The sequence below is a fragment of the Typopeltis vanoorti genome, chromosome 15 (genome assembly GCF_054136105.1).
Source record: "Typopeltis vanoorti isolate ZY-2024b chromosome 15, IOZ_Tvanoo_1.0, whole genome shotgun sequence".
In the NCBI taxonomy this organism is placed as follows: domain Eukaryota; kingdom Metazoa; phylum Arthropoda; class Arachnida; order Uropygi; family Thelyphonidae; genus Typopeltis; species Typopeltis vanoorti.
In genome coordinates, this window is record NC_143563.1 from 56462351 (window position 1) to 56490062 (window position 27712).

Genomic DNA, 27712 nt, shown 5'->3' on the forward strand with positions numbered 1-27712 from the left:
CGTTCGAATTCTACGAACGCCTCTGCCTCAGAGTTTACTTCATCGGCAGAGGTCAGCAAGTAACCTTTGGACTTTTGTTAGCACTTAGATACATGTTCTTGTATAGAGCACAATTTTACATTAAAGCTTTAAACAATATAGTTATGTTTAGACATGCAATTTTTTCTAATTTTAATTTTCTAAAGAAAATGTGACATGTTCTTTTATATAATATGCTTACTTTGTCAACACTACAAGTATTTTCTTACTTAATATTGTGTTTTAGTCAAATCTTAAATGAATGATTCTTTTCTTGAGTCCTCATTCAAGATCTAACAACATCATATTGCAGGCTTAATGGATTGTATACAGCACTCAGAAAGGATTAAAACAGAATTTAATACTTCCTATATTTCATCTCAGTCACTGAGACATCTTCAGGGATTACCAAAAAAAATAATGTAACATATACACAAATACCACAAAATACAAAGCCAACCAAGTGGGTGACTTTAAAGTCCTATCTAGGTGGAGCACCCTCTATTAAATTCTGTTTTAATCCTTTCTGAGTGCTGTATATAATCCATTAAACCTCCAACATGAAGAATTTCAGCATAATGGGAAGAAAGTGAAGACAGTTGTGGGAGGTTGTCATTGCAGTCATTTCTCTCAGTTGGTTGCAGTGTCCAACTGATTTTGACAAAATTTGCAATGTAACTTTTCAACTTTGCTTGAGCTCAAAATGTTGTCTTCACTTTTTTGGTCACCAGACTAAAGTTGAAAGGGTGAAGAGAAAGGAAAATTATGTAGAGGAGGAGGATCACTTCCTGCTTTAGACCCAAGTTACATCATTGAATCAATTTCAACTATTTGAATATAGTTGGTTTTTCTTATGTTATGAAAGGTCGAATAATTCAGATTAAAATAAAATGGGTAGATTACTCTCTCTTCAGGTTACATTGTTTAACACACATCAGTGCCACTGATGCGTTAAATGCCACCTAACCGTCGTCATCAAATTCCTGCCATGTACCCTCAAGGGTTGTACAGGATATGAGAGTACTACATGAAAAATTTACATCATTACTAACTTCCTATCTACAATTTTTCTCCAACTCAGTCTGTTACCTGTCAAGACACCAACATTATCAGATCTCATATTTCTATCTTCTAAGGCACTTTTTACTATATCTTGGTCTTCCTCTGCATCTTTTTCCTGCCAACCTGACTGAGAACACTTGGTTTGCTAATTTTTCCTCTCCCATTCAGTTTTAAGTGATTGATATTAACCTGAGATTAGCTCTGCTGACAATATCAAGTTCTTTCCTAATATCTTCGTTTTTAATATGATATTGCCATTGATGCCATCTGTTCATGCCCCCCTAATCTTTCTCAGGACTCTCATATCTGCAGTCTCTAGTCTTTAGTCAAGTGTTTTACTTCTGACCAAGCTCTCAGATCTATAAGTTAAAATTGGTTTGAACACTGTCTTGTATACAGCTAATTTAGTGTTTTGACTAATTTCTCTTTTATTCCATATAAATTTATTCAGTTGACTTCCTACCAAACCAGCTTTGTTCATTCTGTTGTCTATTTCCATATTTTATTTACCATCTTCACTAAAAATCATGCCTAAGTAGTTGAAGTTGAAATATTTTACTTGTTCTATAGGTTCTCCAATTCACAATGCAGTTGATATTTTCAATTCTTCTGCCTATTTTCACTGTCTTTGTCTTGTTATTGCTGATCTTCATACCATATCTCTTACAACAGTTATTCAATTTAATTAGCGAATCTTGCAGACATATAGCAGATTTATTTAGTATCAAAGAGCTGACATTAACATCTCCAATTTTGATATCATGTTTAATACCATTTTCCTTCATAACGTGATCCATATAGATAATGAATAACAGAGGGGATAATGTACATCCTTGTCTGACACCAGATTTAACATTAAACCATCTTCTTGTACTTCCTTCAATTCTCACTGCTGACTTACAACCCAAATAAAGACTAAGTATTGCTTAATATAATGCCCCACTGACACCATACAACTGTGGTGTTTTGAATAGCTTCTCTCTTGGCACCTTGTCATGTGCCTTTTTCCTGATCTAAAAAACTTAAATACAGATCTTTGTTATATTTCCATGATTTCTCAACTGTTTGTCATAAAGCGTCTGTTTGGCCTGAATCCAGCTTGTTCTTCACCAAGCTTTTCTTCCACAATTCTTCCCAACTGTTTCTCAAGTATATTTGCATAAATCTTACCGGGAACATTCAGTAGAGAAATACCTCTGTAATTCTCACATTCAGTTTTTATTTCCCTTTTTATATATATGGATACTATGAGGGCTCTACTCCAATCATCTGGATTCGTCCCTTTGTCCAGGTCTTCTGAACTATGCAGTGCAGTCACTGTAAGACTTTTATATCTCCATACTTGATCATTTTCTGGTCGAATATCATCTACTCTCGCTGCCTTTCCATATTTCAGGCTTTTGATGGCTTTTTCTACTTCAAGTATGGATATGTATTCCTGATTTGCATATAAGTAGCGGATTAAATAACACTCAACAGATTTTTACTACTGTGCTGTCATCACTGCTTGTTTCATATAGCAATTTTTCAAAGTAATTACTCCATACTTCAAGGATATCTTTTTCACCAGTTTTCATGTCACCTTTATTATCTCTAATTCCTTTTACAGCAGTCTTTCCTTCATTTCTGAGCTTTTTCAACAGCCTCCAGAATATTTTGACACCTTGATATTTATTTTCTATGTTCTTACCAAAGTCTTCCTATGACTTTTGTTTAGCTAGTTTTACACAGTGGTTAGCTTTCTTACATTTGTCTCTGTATTCTCCATGAGCACAAGCTGACTTATTTGCCAGGAACTTTTGATATGCTTTCTTCTTTTCCTTCATTACCTCTTTAACTTCCTGTGTCCACCATGGAGTTCTGATTTTTCTATCTATACAGACAACCTCACCTCATGTCTCTCTGGCTGAATTAAACAGTGTTTTCTTCAGGGGCTTGCCACTGAATCTCCAAAGTTTGGTTCCTGTTCTCAAACTCTTTCATTTTTTCTTGAATAATGTTTGTGTATTTTAGTCTACAGTTAAAAAATAAATTCCACTAAATAAATGCTAAACCTGACTTCTACCTTTTTTTTATTTTAATGTTTCTATTGCTCTGTTTCTTTCACCTGGTCTGCTTGACCTATATATCTAATTCTGTGTGCACAGCAAATTTTATATAATCTAGATTTTTTTGAGAAGAATGTGTAGGGATGTTAATATGGGATTAGTGATGCAATCTTATGTAGCATACTGAAGGTGATTCGCATTATTAGCTTTTAAGACGTGTCCATTTCAGTCTGTAACTTTTTTTTATGTGTGCAAAGTAACTGCACGTCTTAATTTTAGGATTGCTTGTTTTGGTTCTAAACATGTGGAATACTGATTTGGAATTGTTCTGATGTATGGGTGCAGACAGGGATGAAAGATTAGATCAGAAAAAAGGAGACCAGTCACTCAAGTACTCAAACAATCCTTCATGTAGTAAGATGGAAAACAAAATTAGAATCTTAAAAAGACATTTTTAAGACATCTCTTCAAAAGTGAGACTCCAGAGAATCATCATTATTATTGCAGAGACACCTCCATTGAGTCCAGACTTATCATGGATTCTGCTCTTCCAAATACAACTTTTTGCTATCTCTCCATCCCACCCTTTTATCCTTATCACCAGTTTCTTGTCCATCCCCATTTGTTACAGTTTGCATAACAGAGTTCATTTGGTATCCTGTCAAATGCCTTTGAAAAACCCAGCAATATCATTGTGTAGCCATTCTCTTTATCCAACTCATTTGTCATTGTTATAAAAAGTTAGTAAATTACTAAGGTATGACTAACCCTTCACAAAGCAATGCTGCCCCTCATAGAGTCGGTCATGCCTTAGTGATCTACTAACTTGATCCACCTATTTCTGAATTATATTTCTGACCAACTTTACCAGTACTTTTATCGCCACTCCTGAGATACTAATTGGTCTATAATTTGCTACCAGACACAGATCCTCCTTTATGCACAGGAATTATTTGCTCTCCTTCCACTTACTTGGGACTTTGTCAGACTTGAGACTTAAACAGTCTGGTCAAAGGCATCACTATTTCCCCTGCACATTTTCATAAAATGTGAGTCGATATCCTATCCAATTCCACAGCTGTATTTGCATTCAGATTCTGCAATATAATAAGTACCATCAGTGCTTCAACCCTCTGTTCTCACATTAGTCCCTGTCACATCTGTCATAACAGTATCTTCACTTGGATGATATATCCTTGCAAAACAGTTACTCTAATTCAACAGCTTCATCTGCACTCATTAAAGTTATCCTTCCATAGTCATTCTTCCTCTTACTTCCACATATCTTGCCACATCATTCATCATATTCTTTCCAGAACTCCTAATTTATTTTTAACTAAATAATTTAAGGAAATTACAACGTAAACTAGGATATACATTAAAATAAATTTTAATATATTTCAATATTCCGGCAACATCACGTTGCCATTTTTAAGGTACTTAAACAAGACGTGCATGCAGGCACAACAAACAGTAAGTGAGGAAGAAGCAGGAAGCTATTATTTCTCCTAAAGTCCTGATGGTGCCCCTAGCGGGCAGTGTTGGTATTCTTGGGCGATTGGGCTGAAGGTCTTCTGATGTAGGCTTCCCAAATTTGAGGCAGTCTCATGCAGCCAAATTTGTTGAGGTTTGGATTGTTTCTGAGGGCTGAAGCTGATTCCATGAAAAGCCTTTCATATTTGTATTTACTTCGGTGTATTATCGTGGCTTTCTTCCACCGTATTCTATGGCAGTATCCAGTGCATGGTCAGCAAGACCAGAGTGGCTGTATTGGTGAACTCCTAATTTAAATTGTTCACTATAAGAAACTGCCAAAGATTTTGGTTGATTTTGTGTGTTTATTGCATTGAGCTACTGAGATCAAATTGCAATTACCATCCTAATGTCCTGACTCTAACTGCCTGTTTTTGTACTATCAAATGTTAAAGATATGGCAGTATACAAGATTAAATATGTAAAAGCATTATGAATATGATATTTGAAAGATTGCCAAATCTCTAACATTTAACAGCCCAAGTGTCCACTCTTGTCTGCCTCAGCATTAGGATAGTACCTTGGATAACTTATGCCCTTACACCTTTTCTGCATTATGTGCCTTGGTTTAGATCTCCAACAAGAACTAACTTTTCCTTTTTGATTGAGCCAACTGCCTTCTCTAATACCTCAAAAAAAAAAAATTCCTGCATTTCTTCCTTGGTAGAACCTTCTGAGACCATAAGCACATAATAAGTCTCATTGTCCAGCTCCCCATTCTGATATTGCCTGCCATTCAAGAAGATTAACCTCATATGTAATGTTTAATATTATAGCTACTCCTTTTCCCTGGTTATTTTTTCTGAAAATACCATCGTATTTGTTGCTTAGAAAGATCTCACCTGTTTTTGCCTTCTTTGTTTCAGTAACACCTATTATATTGATCTGGTACTTATCCCATTCTTCTGCTAGTTCCATTTCTGTTTTTTCAGATCTCTGTTGATGTTGAGTTGGAGTTTGTTCCAGTAGCTGACTTTTCGCTGTTTCATCCTGGTTATTCCCTGACAAAAACAACAGGTGCCTTGTTTAACTCAGCAATGCTCCAGATGGCATGAGATTCCAACGAAAAATGAAAGATATAGCAAATGTAATAGAGAAACAAAAGTAAAGCAGATGGTAGTTGGATGATTTAAGTAGTGATAAATATAGTATGAGAGGATATGAAAGGATGGTTGAAAGAAGTGAGACAGAAAAGTAAGAGTTAAAAATTGTTAGCTTATTACCAAGATACGACAGAACTGAGTAACGGTAGGTTATAAAAGCAAATTATTCAATGTGTGCAAACTGTGTAAAATAAATGGATGTGATTTTGGATTGGAGTGAGTTTGATGGTAGAAAATATTTGTGTAAGGCAGACAGCTTGCACTTGAATGGATTTGGCACCATGGAGCTTGGAGAAATTTAATTGGAATTAAAGCAGGAATCCAGAGAGGCTAGATCTTCAGAGGAAGAATGGTGAGAATGTGCAAGTTCAGGTATGTTATGCAAATATAGCAATGATAATTTGAATGCCATTGAGCACACATTAATCTGGCGAAGGAGTGGAAATTTGCACCTGAAGTTCATGCTTTTTTTTGAGTGCCTGGAAAGAAAAAAGAAAGTTACCCAACTGCGTCAATAAGGCTATAGACATAAGCATACAAAAAAAGCCAGGAGGTAATTTATATTTATACACAAATGTCAGGAGCATCAGAAACAAAGGGGTAGAGTTTGTTGCTTTGGTGAATGTTTTTGCCTAAGATTATTGGCATTAGTGAAACCTGGCTATCAGGGTCAGATGTAGTAAATGGAATCAAGTGCAATGAAAGGCATAGTGTTTTTAGGAAGGGCAGAGGAGGTAGAAGTGGAGAAGAAATGATAATATCCCATGTAGCAGTAAGTTTCAGACATCTGTGTGAAGTCGAGGCTAACAGGATGAAATATGTGGTGGATGTTGCCTTACTACAGAGTTGGTGGTTCAGCTACTGGGGATGATACAATGTAGCAAATTTATCCTGATGTGAGTATGTGAATAATCATTTTTGGTGACTTATCCAAACATTGATTGGAGAGAAGAGAAATAAGTATAAAGGAGAATTTGAGCTGTTGCAAGAAAGTGTCATATGATAGAAGGAGCTCAACGTCAAACAGTGTTAGATGTAGTGTGACTTTTTTCTTGACTACTTGTATTAGAAACTATATTTTTAGGAATGTTAGTAAAGTGAGTAAATGTTAGGTGTAATCATAGTGTCAGAAAAAAGTGGTTTCAGTTAAGAATGTGAATATTTGAGTGTTTGGTGTTGAACTTTTGAACTTCACAAACTTTTTAAAATTCTTGAATTCTTCCTGTAATTTCTTCTTAAAATGTCCACTTTATTATTTTGAAGGTTTCTTAACATTTTTGCGATGTTTGGAAAGAAATTGATGTGCACCTGTTCTTTTAAGTTTGTAATCTTTAAAATAAAATTCATAGGGCATTGCATATAACCTTAAAATTACTTTTATATGTTAGTGTAGTGCACTTAACAGAAGATGATGCCATGATTCTTTTATCACCAGAGTACATCTCTTATTACCAGTCTGGAAGTTTGTGTTTTGTTATTTTTTTCTTGCCACATGTTAAAGTGTTATGACTTTTGTTATCACAGATATGAGACATGAGTATGAAAGATTATCAATTGCTTTTTTTTTTTTTTTACTCTTAGCAGCAGTAATACAGCAACCTTTCATTTATTCATTTGCATTGTGAAATTTGGCTGGTCATTTAACTGAATAAGGGTTCCATTAAACAGATATACTGTATGGGTGATTGGTGTCAGTTAACTGAGGATTTGGTTATTTGACAATCAGATACTTTGAGAAATCCTTGTTTCTGCTTATACATTGTGAAGCAAAAATTGGTGAGTTGTTATTAAACAAAATGGATGTTGATATTTTAGTTTCACACATGGGAACTTCTAAGAATATTTTGTTTACTTTATTTTCTTTATTTTTTTCAGATGGTAAAGTTGTTGGTCCAGTGATTATTTTAGGTTTATATGACTCTGATTATGATTGGAAAAATAAATCTAATAGAGTAAGTATGAATTATTTTTGTTTAATTTTGTGCCAACTATAATTAGAAAATTATGGTTTATAAATGAATTTCCCCCGATGCTCCTGGGATACTATTACTGCACATACTGTCCATTTTCCTATGACCCTATCTTAAGCCAGATTAACAGACTGGGCAAACTCATATATCTGATCCACACATGAAAGGCCATATTTATATATAAATCTTTGGTTCAATTCACTTTTTTAGTATATTTAGCAGATTAAAAGCCTGAACAGCTCCATGCTTAGTGAATAGAATAGAATTAAATTAGTGATATAACTTGAATATAAATTTTTTGTTAATTTTTCACATGAAAGGTGAAAGGTTTAAGTTTTAGCTCTTGTTTTGCTTCTTGAACTGAATAGTAATATTTGTCTCTCAGTACTTTCAAATTGCTCCTTGAATATTTTATGTACGGAGGGAACCTACTCACCTTTGATAAAATAGAAATGACTGGTAGTTAGAATTTGATAGAGCTGATGGTGTGTTATCAGAACAGCTCATTTTGGAGATTCATCCTTTCTCTCGTATTTTGTCTAAATTTTTGTTTTAGGCCTTTTATTAAAATCCCAACCATAAAAGGTTTGAATCTAGTACATCAACATAGTACTATCAGTGGGCTAAAGGTTAGATAATTCATAAATGCCAATCTAGAGGTACTTTTCAAGCCACTGCATGCTTCTGTGTGGAGTGGTGGCTTCACACCAGGAATCAAATAGTCTGCCACCCAAAGACTTTCACAAATATTGATTTCACATTGTGGATTCAAATCCACTCTCTAACGGTTAGAAATCAGAGTTGCTATTCACTCATTCAATTAGACCTTAAGGAAATAAACTTTTAGATATGCAATTTTTTATTATTTTCCATTAGATTGAAAAATGGAAGAGAATTCAAATCCATCCACGGCGGCATAGTTGAATTTTTAAAAGTAGCAAGGTTTTTTGTCCAGAAAAGAAGTTTTAAGATAAAATATTAAAACTTCACTCTTAAAATTTCCTAATGCAGAATTATTATAAACAAATTATACAACTTCAAGAATTTATTGTAATCTGACTGTTTGATACAAAAATTGTCAGAAGAAATTGCAACTCATCACGCTTTATTCGTTAATTGATGTTTGTCATGAAATCTATAGACAAACATTATCTCTAAACTATGTTTAAACACTTGCTAATTCTTAGAAGTACACTCGATGGACAAAACATTAGAGATAGTGATGGGAAGTTAACACTGGCATTCCCTTCACATACCTAAACTGAATGCAGATGGTAAATAGGTAGACATCATGGCTTCCTAACAGTGTATCATAATCAACGAACATGAATAAATGTTGTGATCTTAGTGACTTTGATCATGGACATATTATCGGTGCAAAACAGATGGGTCATTTTATCACACGTGGTAAGAACCCTAGGGTTCTCAAGGGTCTACTGTGAATATACCATCAACGGACATACCAGCTAGCAAGTGGTGGCTGACCACACACCGTTGATGACCAGGGTTGATGTAGACTGTCTAGGCTCATACAGACCAACCGCAGGACAATAGCGGTACAAATCACATCCAGTTTCAATGTTGGCAGTCAGAGTGGTATTTGTGAGTGAGCAAATGGTACGGTGTACATTGGGCTGCAGGAGCCAACATCCTAATTGTGTACCACTGTTGACAGCTCATCATCAGGCATTGCACTTTGCCTAGTGTCGAGACCATCAAAACTGGACCTCTGCAGAGTAGACCAGAGTCATGTGGTCTAATGAATCCCATTATCAGGTGTACCGAGCTGATGGGAGGGTGCAGGTGTGACATTGAAAGCATGAGACTATAGCCCTGTTGTGCCAGGTTGGCTCTGTTCAAAGAGGTGGTGGTGGCTCTGTGATGGTTTTGGAGGAGCCTTCTTATGTGACACATTAGTTTCTTTCTGGAGAGGTCCTTAAATGCTGCAAGCTACCAGAATGTGCTTCCTGATCAATTTACATACTTTCATGGCCTTTGCACATCCTGCAGCAGATGGTTTGTTTCAGCAGGATAATGCGCCACCCCTTTGGGCTGCAACCACTTAGGCATGGCTCAAGGAACACTCATCTGAGTTTGGGACCATCCAATGACCCCAAGGTTCTCAGATTTAAATCCAACTGAATCTCTCTGTGAAATGCCATAGAGCAAGACCAACGTCTAAGGCACAGTTGTGGACAATGTTGCAAAGATTATCTCCGGCATCTGGTGGAGTCAATAGTACAGGCTGTTATTTGCACTAGAGGAGGACCGACATGCTATCAGGTAGGTATCTTTAATGTTTCGTCCATTGAGTGTATAATTATTAGACTTTGGTAAACTATTCATTGTTACAATTGCTCAATGGCCAAAATATTAGAAACATACCCATGTTCAAATGATTTGTGGAGTACTACATGACTAATAATTCATGGCAGGCACAAAGCTTTAAATAAGTGGTACATTACTTCTGGGAAGTTGATGCATTTGAAATTGCTCAGATCATTCATAGATTACCTTTGGGAAGCCAACACATTTTAAGTCACGTAGTTCATTTATAGATTACCTCTAGTAAGGCAGTACATTTGAAGTCACTCGAGTCATTTGTAGATATCCTTTGGGAAGCCATGCATTTGAAATCACTCATAATTATTTGAACTACTTCATGGGAAAAATTATTGTGGGAGCCAGGTAGGCTGGTAAGAGTATCTCCAAAACTGTTGCTCTTCTAGGATAGTCACATATCTTGGGTACACCAAGAATAGCGTAATAAACGAGCTCATCAACTTGATAGATTCTCTTGAGAACACATTTTGTGTCCAGAAACAGCTGATTGATTTGACAGTTAGATGCAGGATCAATATTTTCATAAAGTGCATTAGCATGGATATACTACAGTTGGTCAGATGAATGCAAGGTGTAACTAGGGGCTGTGATAAAGTATATCTTAGTGTGCCAGCCACTTTCCCAAATGGGGTATAACTGAACATTTAGGGTACTATACTTGTCCAACATGAACAAGCATCAACAGCTAAGGTCAACATCAACAGGATAAATGCCCAACATGAACAGGTGTACTTGGTTGGCAACAGTGTTCAGGCAGGTGCACTAGTTATCCCTTAATCTACTGGTATCAGAGGCCAAGGTGTGCTAGAAAATGGCCTAGAAAATAAGTCATAATCCTGCAGTCACTACTTTGCAGTGGCAGTATGTTTTATGTTTATTGACATTAACTTACTACCATTGCAAAGTTGTGACTGTAGGATTATGACTTATTTTCTAGGCCATTTTCTAGCACACCTTGGGCTCTCTGATACCAGTAGATTAAGAGATGACTATGCACCTGCCTGAACATTGTTGCCAACCAAGTACACCTGTTCATGTTGGGCATTTATCCTGATGATAAACTTCCAACAGGATAATATGCATATAGAACACAGCTGTGTATCATCCAGTAATAGTTACAGCAACAAGATAGGGACTTGATCTTAATTGTCCCCTCCCTCCAAAATCATTCTTTGAGCATCTTTGCAATGTGGTGAAATGAGATCAGAGAACTACCAGCAAAGCTTAATTGAACTGCAGTTCCACTTGTGTACCCCTTTTAAACCCATTTCTATAAATTGTACCCCTTGTTTTTAAATACTGACACTTTTGTTCAGTGCCTCAAAAGATGCAAGATACAGTCTTAAATCCGTTTTTTTGCCATTACTGATTATTTTTCGTGTACCCCTGAACGGCCCAGCACGTACCTCTGGGGGGGGGGGGTATGCGTACCACCGGTTGGGAACCGATGACCTAGAGTATTGACAATTCTATAAGTTCATTGTTGTCTACTGTAATAAACTGGCCACCCAATGTATGTTTCTTTCTATCAATTTTGTATAATAGATTATAAAACCTATAACACATTAGTGTTATAGGTTTTATAATCTATTAGTGTAATCTTTTTTATAATCTATTATTTTATAATCAAAGTAGTGCTATTGTGTAGGACAAGGGGGGGGGGTTCAGGGAGAAGGAACCTATTAATATTATTGAAGGCACTTAGTTACTTCATATGTATATTTGGGCCAATTGTTATCCTTTGAGGAGTGCCAAAGAAAAGAGATTGAACGAAGAATTCACCTTGGATGGATGGCTTATGGGAAAATGAGAGAGATATTCAGAAGTGACATCCCTATGAGTCTAAAAAGGAAAACTTTTGACCAGTGCATACTTCCTGTCCTAACATATGGAGGAGAAACATGGACTTTAACAGAAGCCTTAAACAAAAAGCTGAGAACAACACAACATCACATAGAAAGAAGTATGCTAAAAATAACATTAAGAGATAGGAAGACAAATACCTGGATAAGATCTCAAACAGGTGCAATGGATATTGTAAAATACATTAAACAGGCTAAGTGGAGATGGGCTGGCCATATTGCCAGATGCAGTGATGGGAGATGGACTAGAAAAACAACGGCGTGGAGACCAATAGATGGAGCAAGACAAAGAGGAAGACTGAGAAGAAGATGGAGGGATGAACTGGAACAAATTGCAGGAGTGAGATGGATGGGAGAGGCAGAAAACCGAGTGATCTGGAAAATCATGGGGGAAACCTTCGTCCAGCAGTGGACAGAACCAAAAGGTTGAAGAAGAAGAAGCAAGGAAGAGCTTTCCAGAGTTGGAATTTCAAAGATGTTTGTATTTGGACTAAAGGATATTGGGCAGCTGTTGGTTTTTAGAGGTTTAGTGGAAAATTGAGTAATAACAAATGCCAATTCAATAGAACAACAAGGGAGTACCAGCAGAAACAGACTAAGATAACAGTTAAAATGACTTAGTGTAAAACGTTTCTAGGGAAAATGTTGAAAGTTTATTTTTCACTTGGTTAGAGTATAATAAATTTAGTTTAATCCTTTATCCAAGTGTGAGCAAACAAAGTTTGCGCCTGAAAGTATCTTCAGGACCGGGGTAAGGTGGTACAATACCAGGGCACTCCTTGCAAAGGTGGAGCAAGCTACCAACACTCCTATCTCAGTATCTCCCATAATGCAAAACACATCTCCTTGCGGATATGTCTAAAGTGACAACTTCATGCAAGTTCAGTATACAAGAGATATGAAATAGGAAGTGATCACAATTTACTTCTGAGGAGGATAAAAATGAATATCATATTGTAAAGAAAATATCATTTTAACTATTAATCAAAAAATAATTTAAAAATATAGAAATAATATTATTACTACTGTAATATTTTCAATCGATTTCAATTTTGTTGTTAGTTTATTTTACTTCCTTATGTTCTTGCTATTTATGATCTTATCTTGCTTTAGAACTCCAATTAAATTTCTAGGGGAAAAAAAAGACTGAAGGAAATGGAATTATAATACTTACATTTTAATTGAGAGATCTGTCCATCTGTCACATGCAAGCAAGCATAATTTTATTAAATCAAATTTCATTAAATTTAATAATACTAGGTGGGTTAACAAATTCTGTGATTTAAAATTGAGCATTACCATTCTAACTGCATTATTAAATAGAAAGGTTTGGCAAGATCCATACAGTTGCTCTAGACCTTACAACTTTTGGAACCAAAATAATTCTGGTAAGATTTAGAGGAGCCACAACCTTTGACCGATGCGATGGTACTGGAGTAAGTGTGCCATGGCGAGGTCGTAACAAGCTTGTAAGAACTGCTTTGACTAATTACATACCTAATTTTAAGGAGCTTACTAAGAAAATGGAAAAAGGCCTCTACTAGTAAATAAGTAACTGAATTATTCTGTTGTTCTTCTTTATACCCTCTTTTACCTTGCGGTGTCGAGGGTTTTATTAATCATCGGACCTCAAACCGTTCACAGGATAAGGTGTTCAGCCCTATGCCCCGGTGTATCCTATGTCCTTTAGTGTTGAGTTCTCAAGGCCGGTTTGCCTGTTTTGCAGGATGAAAAACCCCAGAATAAACTGGGGAAAAATCCCTACTGTCCATGCCCAAGACCAGCTAACTTGGCTATGGCTGAGGAAGATCCTTCGGCTCCTTCCTGGCATGGACAGGAATCGAACCTAGGACGCTCCTTCCCTAGGCATATGGTTGCGAAGCGCACAGCCACTAGGCTTTGACTTTAAAATTATTCTAATTGTTCAAAGTAAACTTCATTTAATGTGTTTCGAATTAAACTTTTTTTATTGCAGTAATTTTTATTAACCCTGTTTCTCTCTCTCTCTCTTTTTTTTTTTTTAATTTTTCTCCTCTTTTTTGTTGTCTTCTCTTCTCTTTTTGTTAATTTTTTCCTGATAGATCGTGAAGTGATGTGTGGACTGCAGCTCACGAGCCACGTTGTAGCCACCCCCTGCTCTAGACATTTGATCAGGTCTGTTACAAAGGCCTCCTTACCAAATAACTATCTTGTGGTCTATAGTTCACCATTTACAATTAGATTACCAATTTCATTTATATTCTTTTTGTTATCTGTCATTTTTAATGCCTTCTTTTTTTCAGATATTCTCTTCTAATGTTAAAATACCCCAGAGTTTCTGGACTTTTCTTCACTCTTTCTTGTATTTGTAAATAATCTCTCACTAACCTCAACTCTTGTCTTGCTTATTACAAAACTCTGTTTTTTCCCATTTTTTATGTGGTAAACGCTTGCAGTGTTCATACAGCCCAAGCTACAAAATCTTCGATAAGCAATACTTTATTAATGCACTTGCTATATTTCAGTGTGATGAGGACAACCTTGTCAACTTCAGTGCCACCAAAACAATCCTGTCTAATTTTGAGTAAGAAAGAACCACACTTCACCTCCTTGCATTTTGGTAATACTGAGATCTCCACACAAGAACATCTTTTCTTGCACTGACTTGTGCCTCTGCCAAAATAAACACGTCACATCCATACCTTCCTTCTATGGATGTGTGTTTATGCTAGTAGTTTTTTCTGCTCAAGATGTTATTTTCACATCTACAACTTCTAATACCTTGTATTAATTTCATCATGCCCTACTTTAGAATGTTGTTCTCACATATGGAGTGTTCACCAAAAAATCTTAAAAATGGATGCTGGGAAAAAGATGACATTCCAGTTAATAGTCCTTCCCTTGGTGACAGTGATCACACAGACTTGCTTCACTTTCTCGTAGATATGCTGTTTTTACCTTGCATCACTGGTGAGTATTTTCATGGGTGCTGTTCTGCTGAACTAGCTACCATAGCTCCACTTTCTCTGAAAGCTGAAACATATGAGAAGCTGTTGCCAAACTAATTTCTTGTCCTCTTTCATGCCATCTGTCTACTTCTGTGCTTTGGAATGGTCTTTTCCATCTACAGCACTGATGTGATATAGATTTTGCAATTCCTAGTGTGTGAGAGTTGATTAAAAAAAATAATAATAATAGTCCTCCCCCCCCTTCCAGAAAACACTGATGTCATTGTCAAAGATGTCAAATTTTGCAGATGCTAGAGAAGTTTTGAGTCAATTCTGGTAAGCAGAAAATGCTAATTTGAAAGTATTATTATATAAAACTTTTCATGAAGAACTTTCATAAATGTGACCACTGGAATATTGTGTAAGGGTTTTAATTTTTAATAAGTGAGTGAATATTATTAAAGCATCATAATATGCATTCCTTTATCTCTTAGGAAGCAACGAAGAATCAGCTAAAGCGGTATCATGTACAGTATTATGTCAATGGCACAAAATGTGATTTAACAGGACAACTAAGATCAGCAGAAGTTAGGGTTAGTATATTGTTGAAATGTTTGTTTCATATTGTTTTTATATCTGGATATTGTGTCTTTTTAAGTTGTTTTTTTTCTTGTACTTGACAGTTGCGCATTATTAAAAATAAACAAAACTATAAAGTTACCTTGTAATAAGTTTACATGCAGTTTAGATAATTTTTGTTAAACTGTTATGAGCTATGATTCATTATTTCAGAATAATGGTTAACATTTTTAACTAAAGCAGTCACATCATCTTTGAGTGCTTTTGATGTATACCTAACTATCCTAATATTGCTAATTGAATTGTGTCTACAATGCTTTTAAGATAAGGTATCTCGTTTGAAATGGTGGTAATTCAAAAACATTTTAATATTAAACTTCTTTATAAACAAATGAAAAGTTTCATATGCATATGGCCATTAGCTGGTAAGAACTTTATTTGAAATATATTTTTGCTATTGCTTATTGGTTATCCAATATTGCTATTGGATAGATTGGCAGACTGGGTAAAGGAGAATAGATATCAGTTTAATGTGGCAAAGTGTAAGGTTATGCCATTTTGGGGTGAAAAGATTACCAGCTATATGCAACACTGGTGGAACTGTATCCAGGAAATTGACAAAGCCAGAGACTTGGGAGTGTTAGTGGATAGAAAGTTAAAGTTTAGGGGGCACATAACAAAAGTGGCTAAAGCAGCTCATCAGATCAATTGGGTAATGAAGAATACTTTGACAAGCAGGATTAGAGTCTTATCGAGCCTTGATAAGACCCCATCTTGACCACTATATGCAGATCTGGGTGCCAGGTTTCTTGTTGATGAGGTGGAGACGATCCAGAGGCAACTAACAAAGTGGTAGGAGGTCTATAGAATGAACCTTACAAGAACAGGTTGAAGATTTGCGAGTTACAGAAACTGGTTGATTGATGGAAAAGGGTGATATGATTGAGACATATAAATTACTGAGGAGTTTGTACAAGATTAATTCAGAGGAAATTTTTCAGAACAGGTGTGGAGGTGGGAGAACTAAGGGCCATCCATAGAAACTGAGTAAGAGTGTAGTTAGCAAGGGTGTAAACTGTTTTTTTGCAGGAGAGTAGTGAATGAGTTGAATGGGTTGCCAGAATCTGTTGTGGGTGCCATAACTGTGAATGAGTTCAATGCAAAGTATGATAAATACTGTGCAAATGTCGGATAGTGCTTCATGTGATGTTTAGGGCCTCTCTCGATGAGTAAGGACTCCTTGGAGTTGCCCATAATAATAAGAAATATTTTAAAACAATGCATGTATAAATTGTATAAGTATGGAATGTCCCTTTGCTTTTATTCCTTTCCTTTTTTGCTTTTGGGGAGATTTTTTTTTTTTTTTTTATGTTGGGCCCATATACGAGAGGTTGGCTTGTCAACCTATAGTACATTAGTGCTATATATGGGTAGTGAGTTATGGAAGGAGAAACTTGTTTACATTTGATTTAAAAGCCTGTATGTTGTATTCCTTGGGAAATACATCAAGTCGAAAACTATTGCACACTACAGAAGTAGCAGGGATGAAGGAGGAGGAAAAGAAACTTGTTCTATGGGTTTCAAGGTGTACTGCGAAAGGATGTTGAGTGGCCACTGTACGTGTTCCAATGGACTTAGTAGAGAGTGGGGGAATTATTGATGCTGTTTCAGATGAACATTTCCCATGGAAATATTTATAGAATATACAACTTGCAGACACTAAGTGTATGTGAGAGTGAGGGGAGCAAGTTGGTAAGAGATGGGTTATTTATTAATGTAATTGCACTCCTCTGTATTTAGTCAAGCATTTTGAGGGAGCTTTTAGGAGCACCACTCCAAATGTGAGAGCAGTATTTGTTAGCTGGGTAGATTTGTGATTTGTATAAGGTTAATAGCTGTTTAGAGATGAAGTAACGTCTTGAGTGAAAGAGAAAACCTAGTTTTTTGGAAGCTGAGGATGCTATGGTTGTGATGTGTTCACCAGGAGAGGCTTGATGTCAGGGTAATTCCAAGAAGAGATATCTCATCTTGTCTGGGAATTTGAGTGTTATCAAAAATAATGCTGGGGGAAAATGGTTCTTTTTTGTGAGAAATAAGACACAACTGGCTCACTACATTCACTGCATATTTGGAGGGGTCATTGGTAAGGAAGAGATCTAGGGTATTTGGGGAGTGGTTCAGGTTATCTGGTATTTTGGTTGGCTTTTGAACAATTTGTCTAAGGTCATTAGTGATAGCAAATGTTTCAGCATCTCTGCCTGCAGGATCTGTACAACTGGAAGAGGAAAGCCGATTAGTGTTATGGATGTTAAAATCACCTAGGAGGATGATTTCACTGTTAGGAGAATGGGATGGGAGAAAATCAACTTTTAAGGAGAGGAAATGAAAGAGCTCAGAGTGGTTGGTGGTATTAGGAGAATGATAGAGACAGCAGGTGAATTTGTCTGAGTGGGGGAAGGATATTTTCAGTCGAAGTTGGGCAATTCTAGGTTGGGTGCTCTCTGGCAGGGTATGTCAGAGCGGATATATGCACAGGCGCCACTCTTGGGTCGGAAGGAGTTAAATAGTAAATAGTTAAGAAGGTTGAAATGAATAGTGCTGAGAGAAGGTATAATAATAATATAGAAAAATTTGGAGAACCAACAGTAAACAAAAATGGTAAACAACTCATTGATTATATAATAATTTAAAAGTAATGAATTCATTCTACAAACATAAAAATATGCATAAATATACATGGTGTGCAAGAGGATAAAAATTAATAATAGACTACTTTATAGCAAATGAAAGAGCAGTAAACCTCTTACTAGATGTTAGTAAGAATAGGGCTAGAAATCAACACAGATCACTATTCAGTGCAGGCAAAACTAAGGTTCCATCAAACTGGTTACAAAAAATACAAAATACATAAACTAGATAAATAAACTAAATAAACCAAAATAAAAAATGATGGTACAACATGACAAAATTTCATGCTGGCTGGGGCATCGCCCGGTTAAACAAGGCCCCCGTTGTTTTCGGCAGGGAACCAGGGCGAACAGCGAAAAGTCAGCTACTGGAACAAATCTGAAAACAAACCCCAACTCTACATCACCAGAGTTAAAGATCGGTACTATCAATGTAAGAAGCCTGAATGGCAAAGAAATGGAGCTAGCTGAGGAATTAGATCGACATAATAGGGGTGACTGAAACAAAAAAGACCAAAACTGGTGAGATCTTTCTGAGCAATAAATACAAAATGTTATATTCAGGCAATGACAATCAAGGAAAAGAAGGAGTAGCCATAGTATTCAACACAAAATACGAGGCTAATCTTCTTGAATGGCAATCAGTCTCAAGTAGAGTAATGTGGGTAAATATGAGAATGGGGAACTGGACAATGAGACTTATATGTGCCTATGGTCCCACAGAAGGTTCTACTAAGGTAGAAGTGGAGGAATTTTTTGACGCTCTAGAGAAAGCAAGTGACACAATGAAAAAGGAAAAGATGGTCCTTGTTGGGGATCTAAACAGCAGAGTAGGAAATGATTGTGAGACATACAAAAATATTTTGGGAAAATTTGGAGAAAAGAGCAAAGCTAATAATAATGGCAAATATCTGTTGGATTTCTGCTCAGGACATGAACTGGTTATTACTAACACCATGTTCCAACATAAAAATGTGCACAAATTCACATGGAGAGAAGAGGCTAGGAATAAGAAAAGTCTCATTGACTATGTTATTGTTGATAGTGATGTTTTCTCCCTGGTGCAGGACACCAGAGTGTACAGAGGATTTGAAATTGGAAGTGATCACTATTTAGTCTTGAGCAGGATAAAATTGAATTTCATATTGAAAAGAATGACATGTAAGAAAGTTTTAAAGCGAATAAAAGTTGAGCAGCTCTCAGATGTTAACTGTAGACTAAAATACAGAAATATTATTGAAAAGAAAATGAAAGAGTTTGAAAACAGGAATCAAACCTTCGAGAATCAGTGGCAAACTCTGAAGAAAACATTGATTGATTCTGCCAGAGAGGCATGTGGTGAGGTTGTGTGCAAGGATAAAAAAACAGAACTCCCTGGTGGACACAGGAAGTTAAAGAGGCAGTGAAGGAAAAGAAGAAAGCATATCAAAAGTTCCTGGCAAATAAGTCAGCTTTTACTCTTACAGAATACAGAGACAAATGTAAGAAAGCTAAACAGTGTGTAAAACTAGCTAAACAAAAGTCATGGGAGGACTTTGGCAAGAATATAGAAAATAAATATCAAGAAGGTGGCAAAATATTCTGGAGGTTGTTGAAGAAGCTTAGGAATGGAGGAAAGAGTGCTGTAAAAGGAATTAGAGATGATAAAGGTGAAATGAAAACAGGAGAAAAAGATATCCTTGAAGTATGGAGTAATTACTTTGAAGAACTGCTAAATGAAACAAGCAGTGATGACAGCACAGTGAAAAAAAAAACACTGACCAGGCATGCAGTCAGGAATACATATCCATACTTGAAGTAGAAAAAGCCATCAAAGGCTTGAAATATGGAAAGGCAGCAGGAGTAGATGATATTCGACCAGAAATGCTGAAGTATGGTGGTATAAAAGTCTTACAGTGGCTGCACTGCATAGTTCAGAAAGCCTGGACAGAGGGACGAATTCCCAATGATTGTAGTAGAGCTCTCATAGTACCCATATATAAAATGGGAAATAAAACTTAATGTGAGAATTACAGAGGTATTTCCCTACTGAGTGTTTCTGGCAAGAGCTATGCAAGTATACTTGAGAAACGGTTGAGAAAATTTTGTGGAAGAAAAGCTTGGTGAAGAACAAGCTGGATTCAGGCCAAATAGAGGCTGTCAGGATCAGATCTTCACTTTATGACTAATAGTCGAGAAAGCATTGGAATATAACAGAGATCTGTATTTAAGTTTTGTCGATTTGGAAAAAGCATATGACAAGGTGCCAAGAGAGAAGCTATTCAATATGCTACAGTTATATGGTGTCAATGGGGCATTATATCAAGCAATACTTAGTCTTTATTTGAGTTGTAAGTCAGCAGTTAGAATTGAAGGAAGTACAGGAAGATGGTATAATGTTAAATCTGGTGTCAGACAAGGATGTACATTATCCCCTCTGTTATTCATTATCTATATGGATCACATTATGAAGGAAAGTGGTATTAAACCTGATTTCAAAATTGGAGATGTTAATGTCAGCTCTTTGCTTTATGCGGATGATGTTATACTTCTAAATAAATCCGCTACAAGTCTGCAAGATTCTCTGACTAAATTGAATAGATGTTGTAACAGATATGGTATGAAGGTCAGCAATAAAAAGACAATGGCAATGAAAATAGGCAGAATCATTGAAAATGTCAACTGTGTTGTGAATGGAGAACCTGTGGAACAAGTAAAGCATTTCAGCTACTTAGGCACGATTTTTACCGAAGATGGTAAATTAAATATAGAAACAGACAACAGAATCAGCAAAGCTGGTATGGTGGGAAGTCAATTGAATAAATTCATATGGAATAAGAGAGAAATTAGTTGGAACACTAAATTAGCTGTATACAAGACAGTGTTCCAACCAGTTTTAACTTATGGATCTGAGAGCTGGGTCAGAAGTAAAACACTTGACCAAAGACTAGAGACCGCAGATATGAGAGTCCTGAGAAAGATTAGAGGCGTGAACAGATGGCATCAATGGCAATATCATATTAAAAATGAGGATATTAGGAAAGAACTTGACATTGTCAGCATCCAGGAATGCATTAGCAGAGCTAATCTCAGGTGGTATGGTTACTTAAATAGAATGGGAGAGAAAAGATTAGCAAAACAAGTGTTCTCTTCCAGGTTGGCAGGAAAACGACCCAGAGGAAGACCAAGATATAGGTGGATTGATACGGTACAAAGTGCCTTAGATGATAGAAATATAAGATCTGATAATGTTGGAGTCTTGACCAGTAACAGATTGATTTGGAGGAAAATTGTAGATAGGAAGTTAGTAATGATGTAATTTTTTCATGTAGTTCTGTCATATCCTGTACACCCCTTGTGGGTACATGGCAGGAATTTGATGATGATGATAAATAAACTAGAGAAACAAAATCTAATTACAAAAGCAAGACTATTAATGATTCAAGTATGAAAAATTTATACCAATACAGGATTAATAACTACTTAAAAAAATACAAGAAAATGAAGACTTCAAGAAAGAATGGAATAATATAAAAGAAATTATTACATCAGCAGCATATGAAAGTCTGGGAACATACAGAAAATATCATAAAAATAAAAAATTACATATATGAGACAATAAAACAAAAACAATAATTGAAAATTAAAAGATGGTTAAGTAGCAAAAAACAAAAAGATGAAATTGAATATAAAAAAAAATGAACAATAGCCAAAAGAGAAACCAGAAACACACACAGAGAAAGCTGGGAAAAATTTGTATCATATCTAGAAAATGACTTATACAAAATAAGGCCCAATGCGTACAAAATACTAAAACACATGAATGCAGATGTAAAAGAAACTGCAAATATAAATTGCGAAATAGATGTTAAAAAATTCTTAGATTACTTCACAGATCTTTGGACAGATAATACTAACATCAAAAAAAAATTCCACCAAGAACTTACAGAATGCTTTAAATGATATAATAACAATGAAAGAATTAAAAGATAACCTAAGTAAAATAAAAAAAAAAAAATGGCAAATCAGTAGGAGAAGATGGGATAAACTTCGAATTGTATAAATTTGCTGGAAAAAAATTTCATCAGAAATTAAAATTTTTGAATAAAATATATACAAATGGACAAATACCAATAGAATGGAATATAAATATAGTAATACCTATATTTAAAAAAGGAGATAAAACCTGATAATTACAAAGGTATTAGTTTATTGAATACATGCTACAAAATATAGTAGAGTACTTAATGAAAAATTGAAAATATACACTAAAAATATTATTAGAATGTCAAAATGGATTTAAAAAAGGATGCTTTACAATGGATGCAGCTTTTTGTTTAAAACTACTTATAGAAAAAAGAAAAGAATTTAATTTAGAAACATCTTTTGTTTATAGATAACAAAAAAGCATTTGACAAAGTAAAATGATATATACCGTTTGATATATTACAAAGAATAAATATACCGATTATTTTACTACATGCAATATTGAATATATGCAAACATAATGAAATAAAAGTAAAAATAAATGAAAAAAAGTTTGAAAAACAATCTATAAACCGAGTAGTAAGACAAGGATGTCCTCTGTCTCCAACACTTCAATATTTATATTAATGAAATATTAATAAGTGGAACACGTTAAACAATCCAAGTATAGATATTTCCTGGAATAATAAAATAAAAATGCTATTATTTGCAGATGATCGGGTAATAATATCAGATAAGGAAGATAATTTACAAAGAGCAATCATCATCAAATTCCTGCCATGTACCGTCAAGGGGTGTACAGGATATGATTGTACTACATGAAAAATTTACATCATTACTAACTTCCTATCTACACTTTTCCTCCAAGTCAGTCTGTTACTTGTCAAGACTCCAACATTATCAGATCTTATATTTTTATCGTCTAAGGCACTTTGTACCGTATCAATCCACCTATATCTTGGTCTTCCTCTGGGTCGTTTTCCTGCCAACCTGGCAGAGAACACTTGTTTTGCTAATCTTTCCTCTCCCATTCTATTTAAGTGACCATACCACCTGAGATTAGCTCTGCTAATGCATTCCTCGATGTTGACAATTTCAAGTTTTTTCCTAATATCCTCGTTTTTAATATGACATTGCCATTGATGCCATCTGTTCATGCCTATAATCTTCTCAGGACTCTCATATCTGCGGTCTCTAGTCTTTGGTCAAGTGTTTTACTTCTGACCCAGCTCTCAGATACACAAGTTAAAACTGGTTTGAACAGTCTTGTATATATACAGCTAATTTAGTGTTCTGACTAATTTCTCTCTTATTCCATATGAATTTATTCAATTGACTTCCCACCCTTTGCTGATTCTGTTGTCTGTTTCTATATTTAATTTACCATCTTCGGTAAAAATCGTGCCTAAGTAGCTGAAATGCTTTACTTGTTCCACAGGTTCTCCATTCACAACACAGTTGACATTTTCAATGATTCTGCCTATTTTCATTGTCTTTGTCTTTTTATTGCTGACCTTCATACCATATCTGTTACAACATCTATTCAATTTAGTCAGAGAATCTTGCAGACTTGTAGCGGATTTATTTAGAAGTATAACATCATCCACATAAAGCAAAGAGCTGACATTAGCATCTCCAATTTTGAAATCAGGTTTAATACCACTTTCCTTCATAATGTGATCCATATAGATAATGAATAACAGAGGGGATAATGTACATCCTTGTCTGACACCAGATTTAACATTATACCATCTTCCTGTACTTCCTTCAATTCTAACTGCTGACTTACAACTCAAATAAAGACTAAGTATTGCTTGATATAACTGTAGCATATTGAATAGCTTCTCTCTTGGCACCTTGTCATATGCTTTTTCCAAATCGACAAAACTTAAATACAGATCTCTGTTATATTCCCATGCTTTCTCGACTATTAGTCATAAAGTGAAGATCTGATCCTGACAGCCTCTATTTGGCCTGAATCCAGCTTGTTCTTCACCAAGCTTTTCTTCCACAAAATTTTCTCAACCGTTTCTCAAGTATGCTTGCATAGATCCTGCCAGGAACACTCAGTAGGGAAATACCTCTGTAATTCTCGCATTAAGTTTTATTTCCCGTTTTATATATGGGTACTATGAGAGCTCTACTCCAATCATCGGGAATTCGTCCCTCTGTTCAGGCTTTCTGAACTATGCAGTGCAGCCACTGTAAGATTCTTATACACCATACTTCAGCATTTCTGGTCGAATATCATCTACTCCTGTTGCCTTTCCACATTTCAAGCCTTTGATGACTTTTTCTACTTCAAGTATGGATATGTATTCCTGACTGCATGCCTGGTCAGTGTTTTTTACCACTGTGCACTGCTTGTTTCATTTAGCAGTTTTTCAAAGTAATTACTCCATACTTCAAGGATATCTTTTTCTCCCATTTTCATGTCACCTTTATCATCTCTAACTCCTTTCAGCACTCTTTCCTCCATTCCTAAGCTTCTTCAATTACCTCCAGAATATTTTGCCACCTTCTTGATATTTATTTTCTATATACAAAGAGCAATATATAATTTAAACATTATAGTAGAACAGTTTGGAATGAAAATATCCATAGATAAAACTAAAACAATGGCATTATGTGGACAAACTCCAGTTAGAAGTAAAATAGTTATTAATAATAAAATAATAGAACAGATAAATACTTTCAGTTATCTTGGATGTGAAATATCATATTGAAGGAGATAAAGACATAAAATTAAAAACTTCAAAATTTTTAGATTATAGGCCTGATAAATAGAACACTCAATCCAAATATAGTATAAAAAGAAACATGCTTGAAAATATACAATACTTTAGTAGTACCCACATTATTATATGGGAGTGAAATTTGGACAATAAACAAACAAGATAAGCAAAGAATAAAAACAAGTGAAATGAGATTTATGAGAAGAACTGCGAAATACACATTATTAGATCAAAAACAGAACAAAGATATTTTAAAAGAACTAAAAACAAAATCAATAGAAGAAAAACTAAACAATTATAAACAAAAATGGATAGAACATGTAAACCGAATGGCCAACAACTGATATTCTAAACAAATAATAAAATATAAACCATTTGGAAAGAGAAAGCCAGGTAGACCTCAAAAAAAAATATTAGATTGATAATGAGAAAGGAAAAGACCAATATGGTCTATATCCATTATTAGCATTATGATGATATTACAATTTTAACATTGCATTCCCGAAAATGTCTCCATGATGGAGACTAAATATTAAACAATTAAACCAGTTGTTTAATATTTCTCTTTGTACTGTTAATTATTCGATTAAAGTGTAACATGAATGTAAACCAGCATCTAAGCCTAAATACTTGTTTACTAATGCTGTTCAAAATTCATCCACCACCTTAAAATATTGATATTCACAGAACTTGCTGTCCAGAAGTGGCTGACAGTTTGAGCCACTGACAGATTTACAAGTAACATTGAATTTAGTGTGAAATAGGCAAATGCTAACAAAATTATTTAATAGATATGATCATGTGCAGAATTTTTGAGTAGTGTAAATATTTTGGTTTTGCAAAAGATGTCAAAACAAGGAAAATCACATAGGACACTTCAGGTTTAAATTATTATAATAAAAATTGGTTTCGTTCGTATGACATTAAATATAGCGAGTCAGCTTATCATGCTATTAAAAATGAATAGAAATTAAACATAATTAAAAATGTGTGGATGTGTACACACACACAACAGCAGTAATATTAGTATTTAAGTCACTTCACAAAATCAGGAAATATGGTAGTCATTTCTGTGTAAATTAGTTTGTAGAGAAGAGCCTCACAGTTATCTTTGTGTTGTCCTTCCAATCAAGAATTGGCCTTCTGGGGGATGTTGGCTTCCATTCCATCAAAATTAGTGAATTGTAGAGGTTGCACTGAGCTAGACCAGAGATTTTGGTATATAAATGTAATCTTGATATTAGTGGATAGATATTCATTTATTTTGGTAAAACAGAAAAATTTACAAGTTATCTTTTTAACTCCAGAAAATAGGATGATGAACCTAGCTTGATCAAGTTAACATGCCATCATAAAATCCTCTTGTTTAAACTTGTTTAACTCCTAAAAATTTAACATCATTATTAACTTCAAGCTCAAAAATTCAGATCAGGGCCAAACTGGAATTTGTACTTAGATTGTACCATTTTACTCTTCATAAATCTTAATGAATAAATCTTCCAGTACCTGCTAGCATGTTACCAAAGGGTACTGAGAACATTACCAAAACAAGTAGTAAGAATACTACTTCTGCCATGTTCCTAATCCTAACTAGTATTATGTTTATATTGTGTGTTTCATAATTTAAATTTCCAGAGTTGTCAGATTGAAAGCTTAAAGGTTTTTCTCATGGGGTAAACTTATCTATGAGGAGGGGTCTGGAAAGTTCTGAAACACCCAGAGCAAAAATGATATTAAAGCAACTGATATAACCACAAGAAAAAGAACATATGAGGATATAAGAGCATAAGTTACTTCTTAACTTAACACTTCATAACTCTGCCACTTGTTTGTTCTTTCTTGTGGTTATATATATCAGTTGCTTTAATATAATTTTTGTTCTAGATGTTTATCAGAACTTTCCAGACATTCTTCCCCCCACCCTGATACACCAGAGATTAACCAACTCTTATAGCTGAAGACTAGAATCTAATATTTTTTCTGTGTCATTGGAAGCACAGGGTTACATAGGCACCTGTTACTCCTAATATCTAAGAAATTTTGATTAATAGTGCTAAAGGTTATATGTTGTCATTACTTGTAATGGTATATTAATAATATTAGAAACAATATTTAAAGATAGATAAACACAAGAATTTCTTGTACTTTTGGTAATTAAATCGGTAAAAAAAAAAAAAAAACATATATATTTTAATTTCTGACTTTCGAATGCTGATTAAGCATATTCTTCATTTTCCAGTTTTTTTGTGAGGAAGATGCAGGAGATTATATTTATCGTGTAGATGAGCCAGGTACTTGCAACTATATTCTTTCTGTCTACACAACTAGAGTTTGCAGCCATCCTTACCTGAAACCACTTCCATCTGACAAGCCGCATACAATCTCATGTAGTCCTCTTCTAAGTGAAAAACAATATGAACAGTACATTTCAAAGATTGAAAGTAATTACATATTAAAATAATTGATTTCATTAATAATTTTATATGTATACATGTCCTATCTGTCAGCAACCTTGTTAATCAACTAAATGCAATGGTTCATTTTTAATTTTTGTTAATGATGCATATTTTCCTACTTTATGTTGAAATTTTCATTCTTAACAAAAATCAGATGAATAATTATGAATAACATTTCATATTTATTGACATATGTTTGACTCAGTGTGTTATATATGTGTCAAATATATTTAACTTATATTTGACACACATAATTAACACAGCCATTTATTATTTATTTATTATTTATTGTGCTTTATTACTTAGTACATTTAGAGGCAGATTATAAACCTATTCATCATTAATTGTTTCTTTTCTTTGAAGATAAGTGAGTTTTTTTTTCTGGACTGGACCTCTTTTAAATAAATGATACCCTTAAAGGAA

The 27712-nt window shown here is 34.8% G+C and overlaps 1 protein-coding gene across 1 annotated transcript in view; it reads left to right on the forward strand.

Annotated features, from left to right (window-relative positions):
- The window catches only part of LOC150098777 (protein OS-9-like), a 210522-nt gene that overhangs the window by 67882 nt on the left and 114928 nt on the right, over nucleotides 1-27712 (forward strand). Inside the window, exons 4-6 of the mRNA XM_090405721.1 lie at nucleotides 7640-7716; nucleotides 15361-15459; nucleotides 27073-27274. Coding sequence (XP_090261847.1) covers nucleotides 7640-7716; nucleotides 15361-15459; nucleotides 27073-27274 — 378 coding nt within the window. The remainder of the gene's footprint in view (nucleotides 1-7639; nucleotides 7717-15360; nucleotides 15460-27072; nucleotides 27275-27712) is intronic.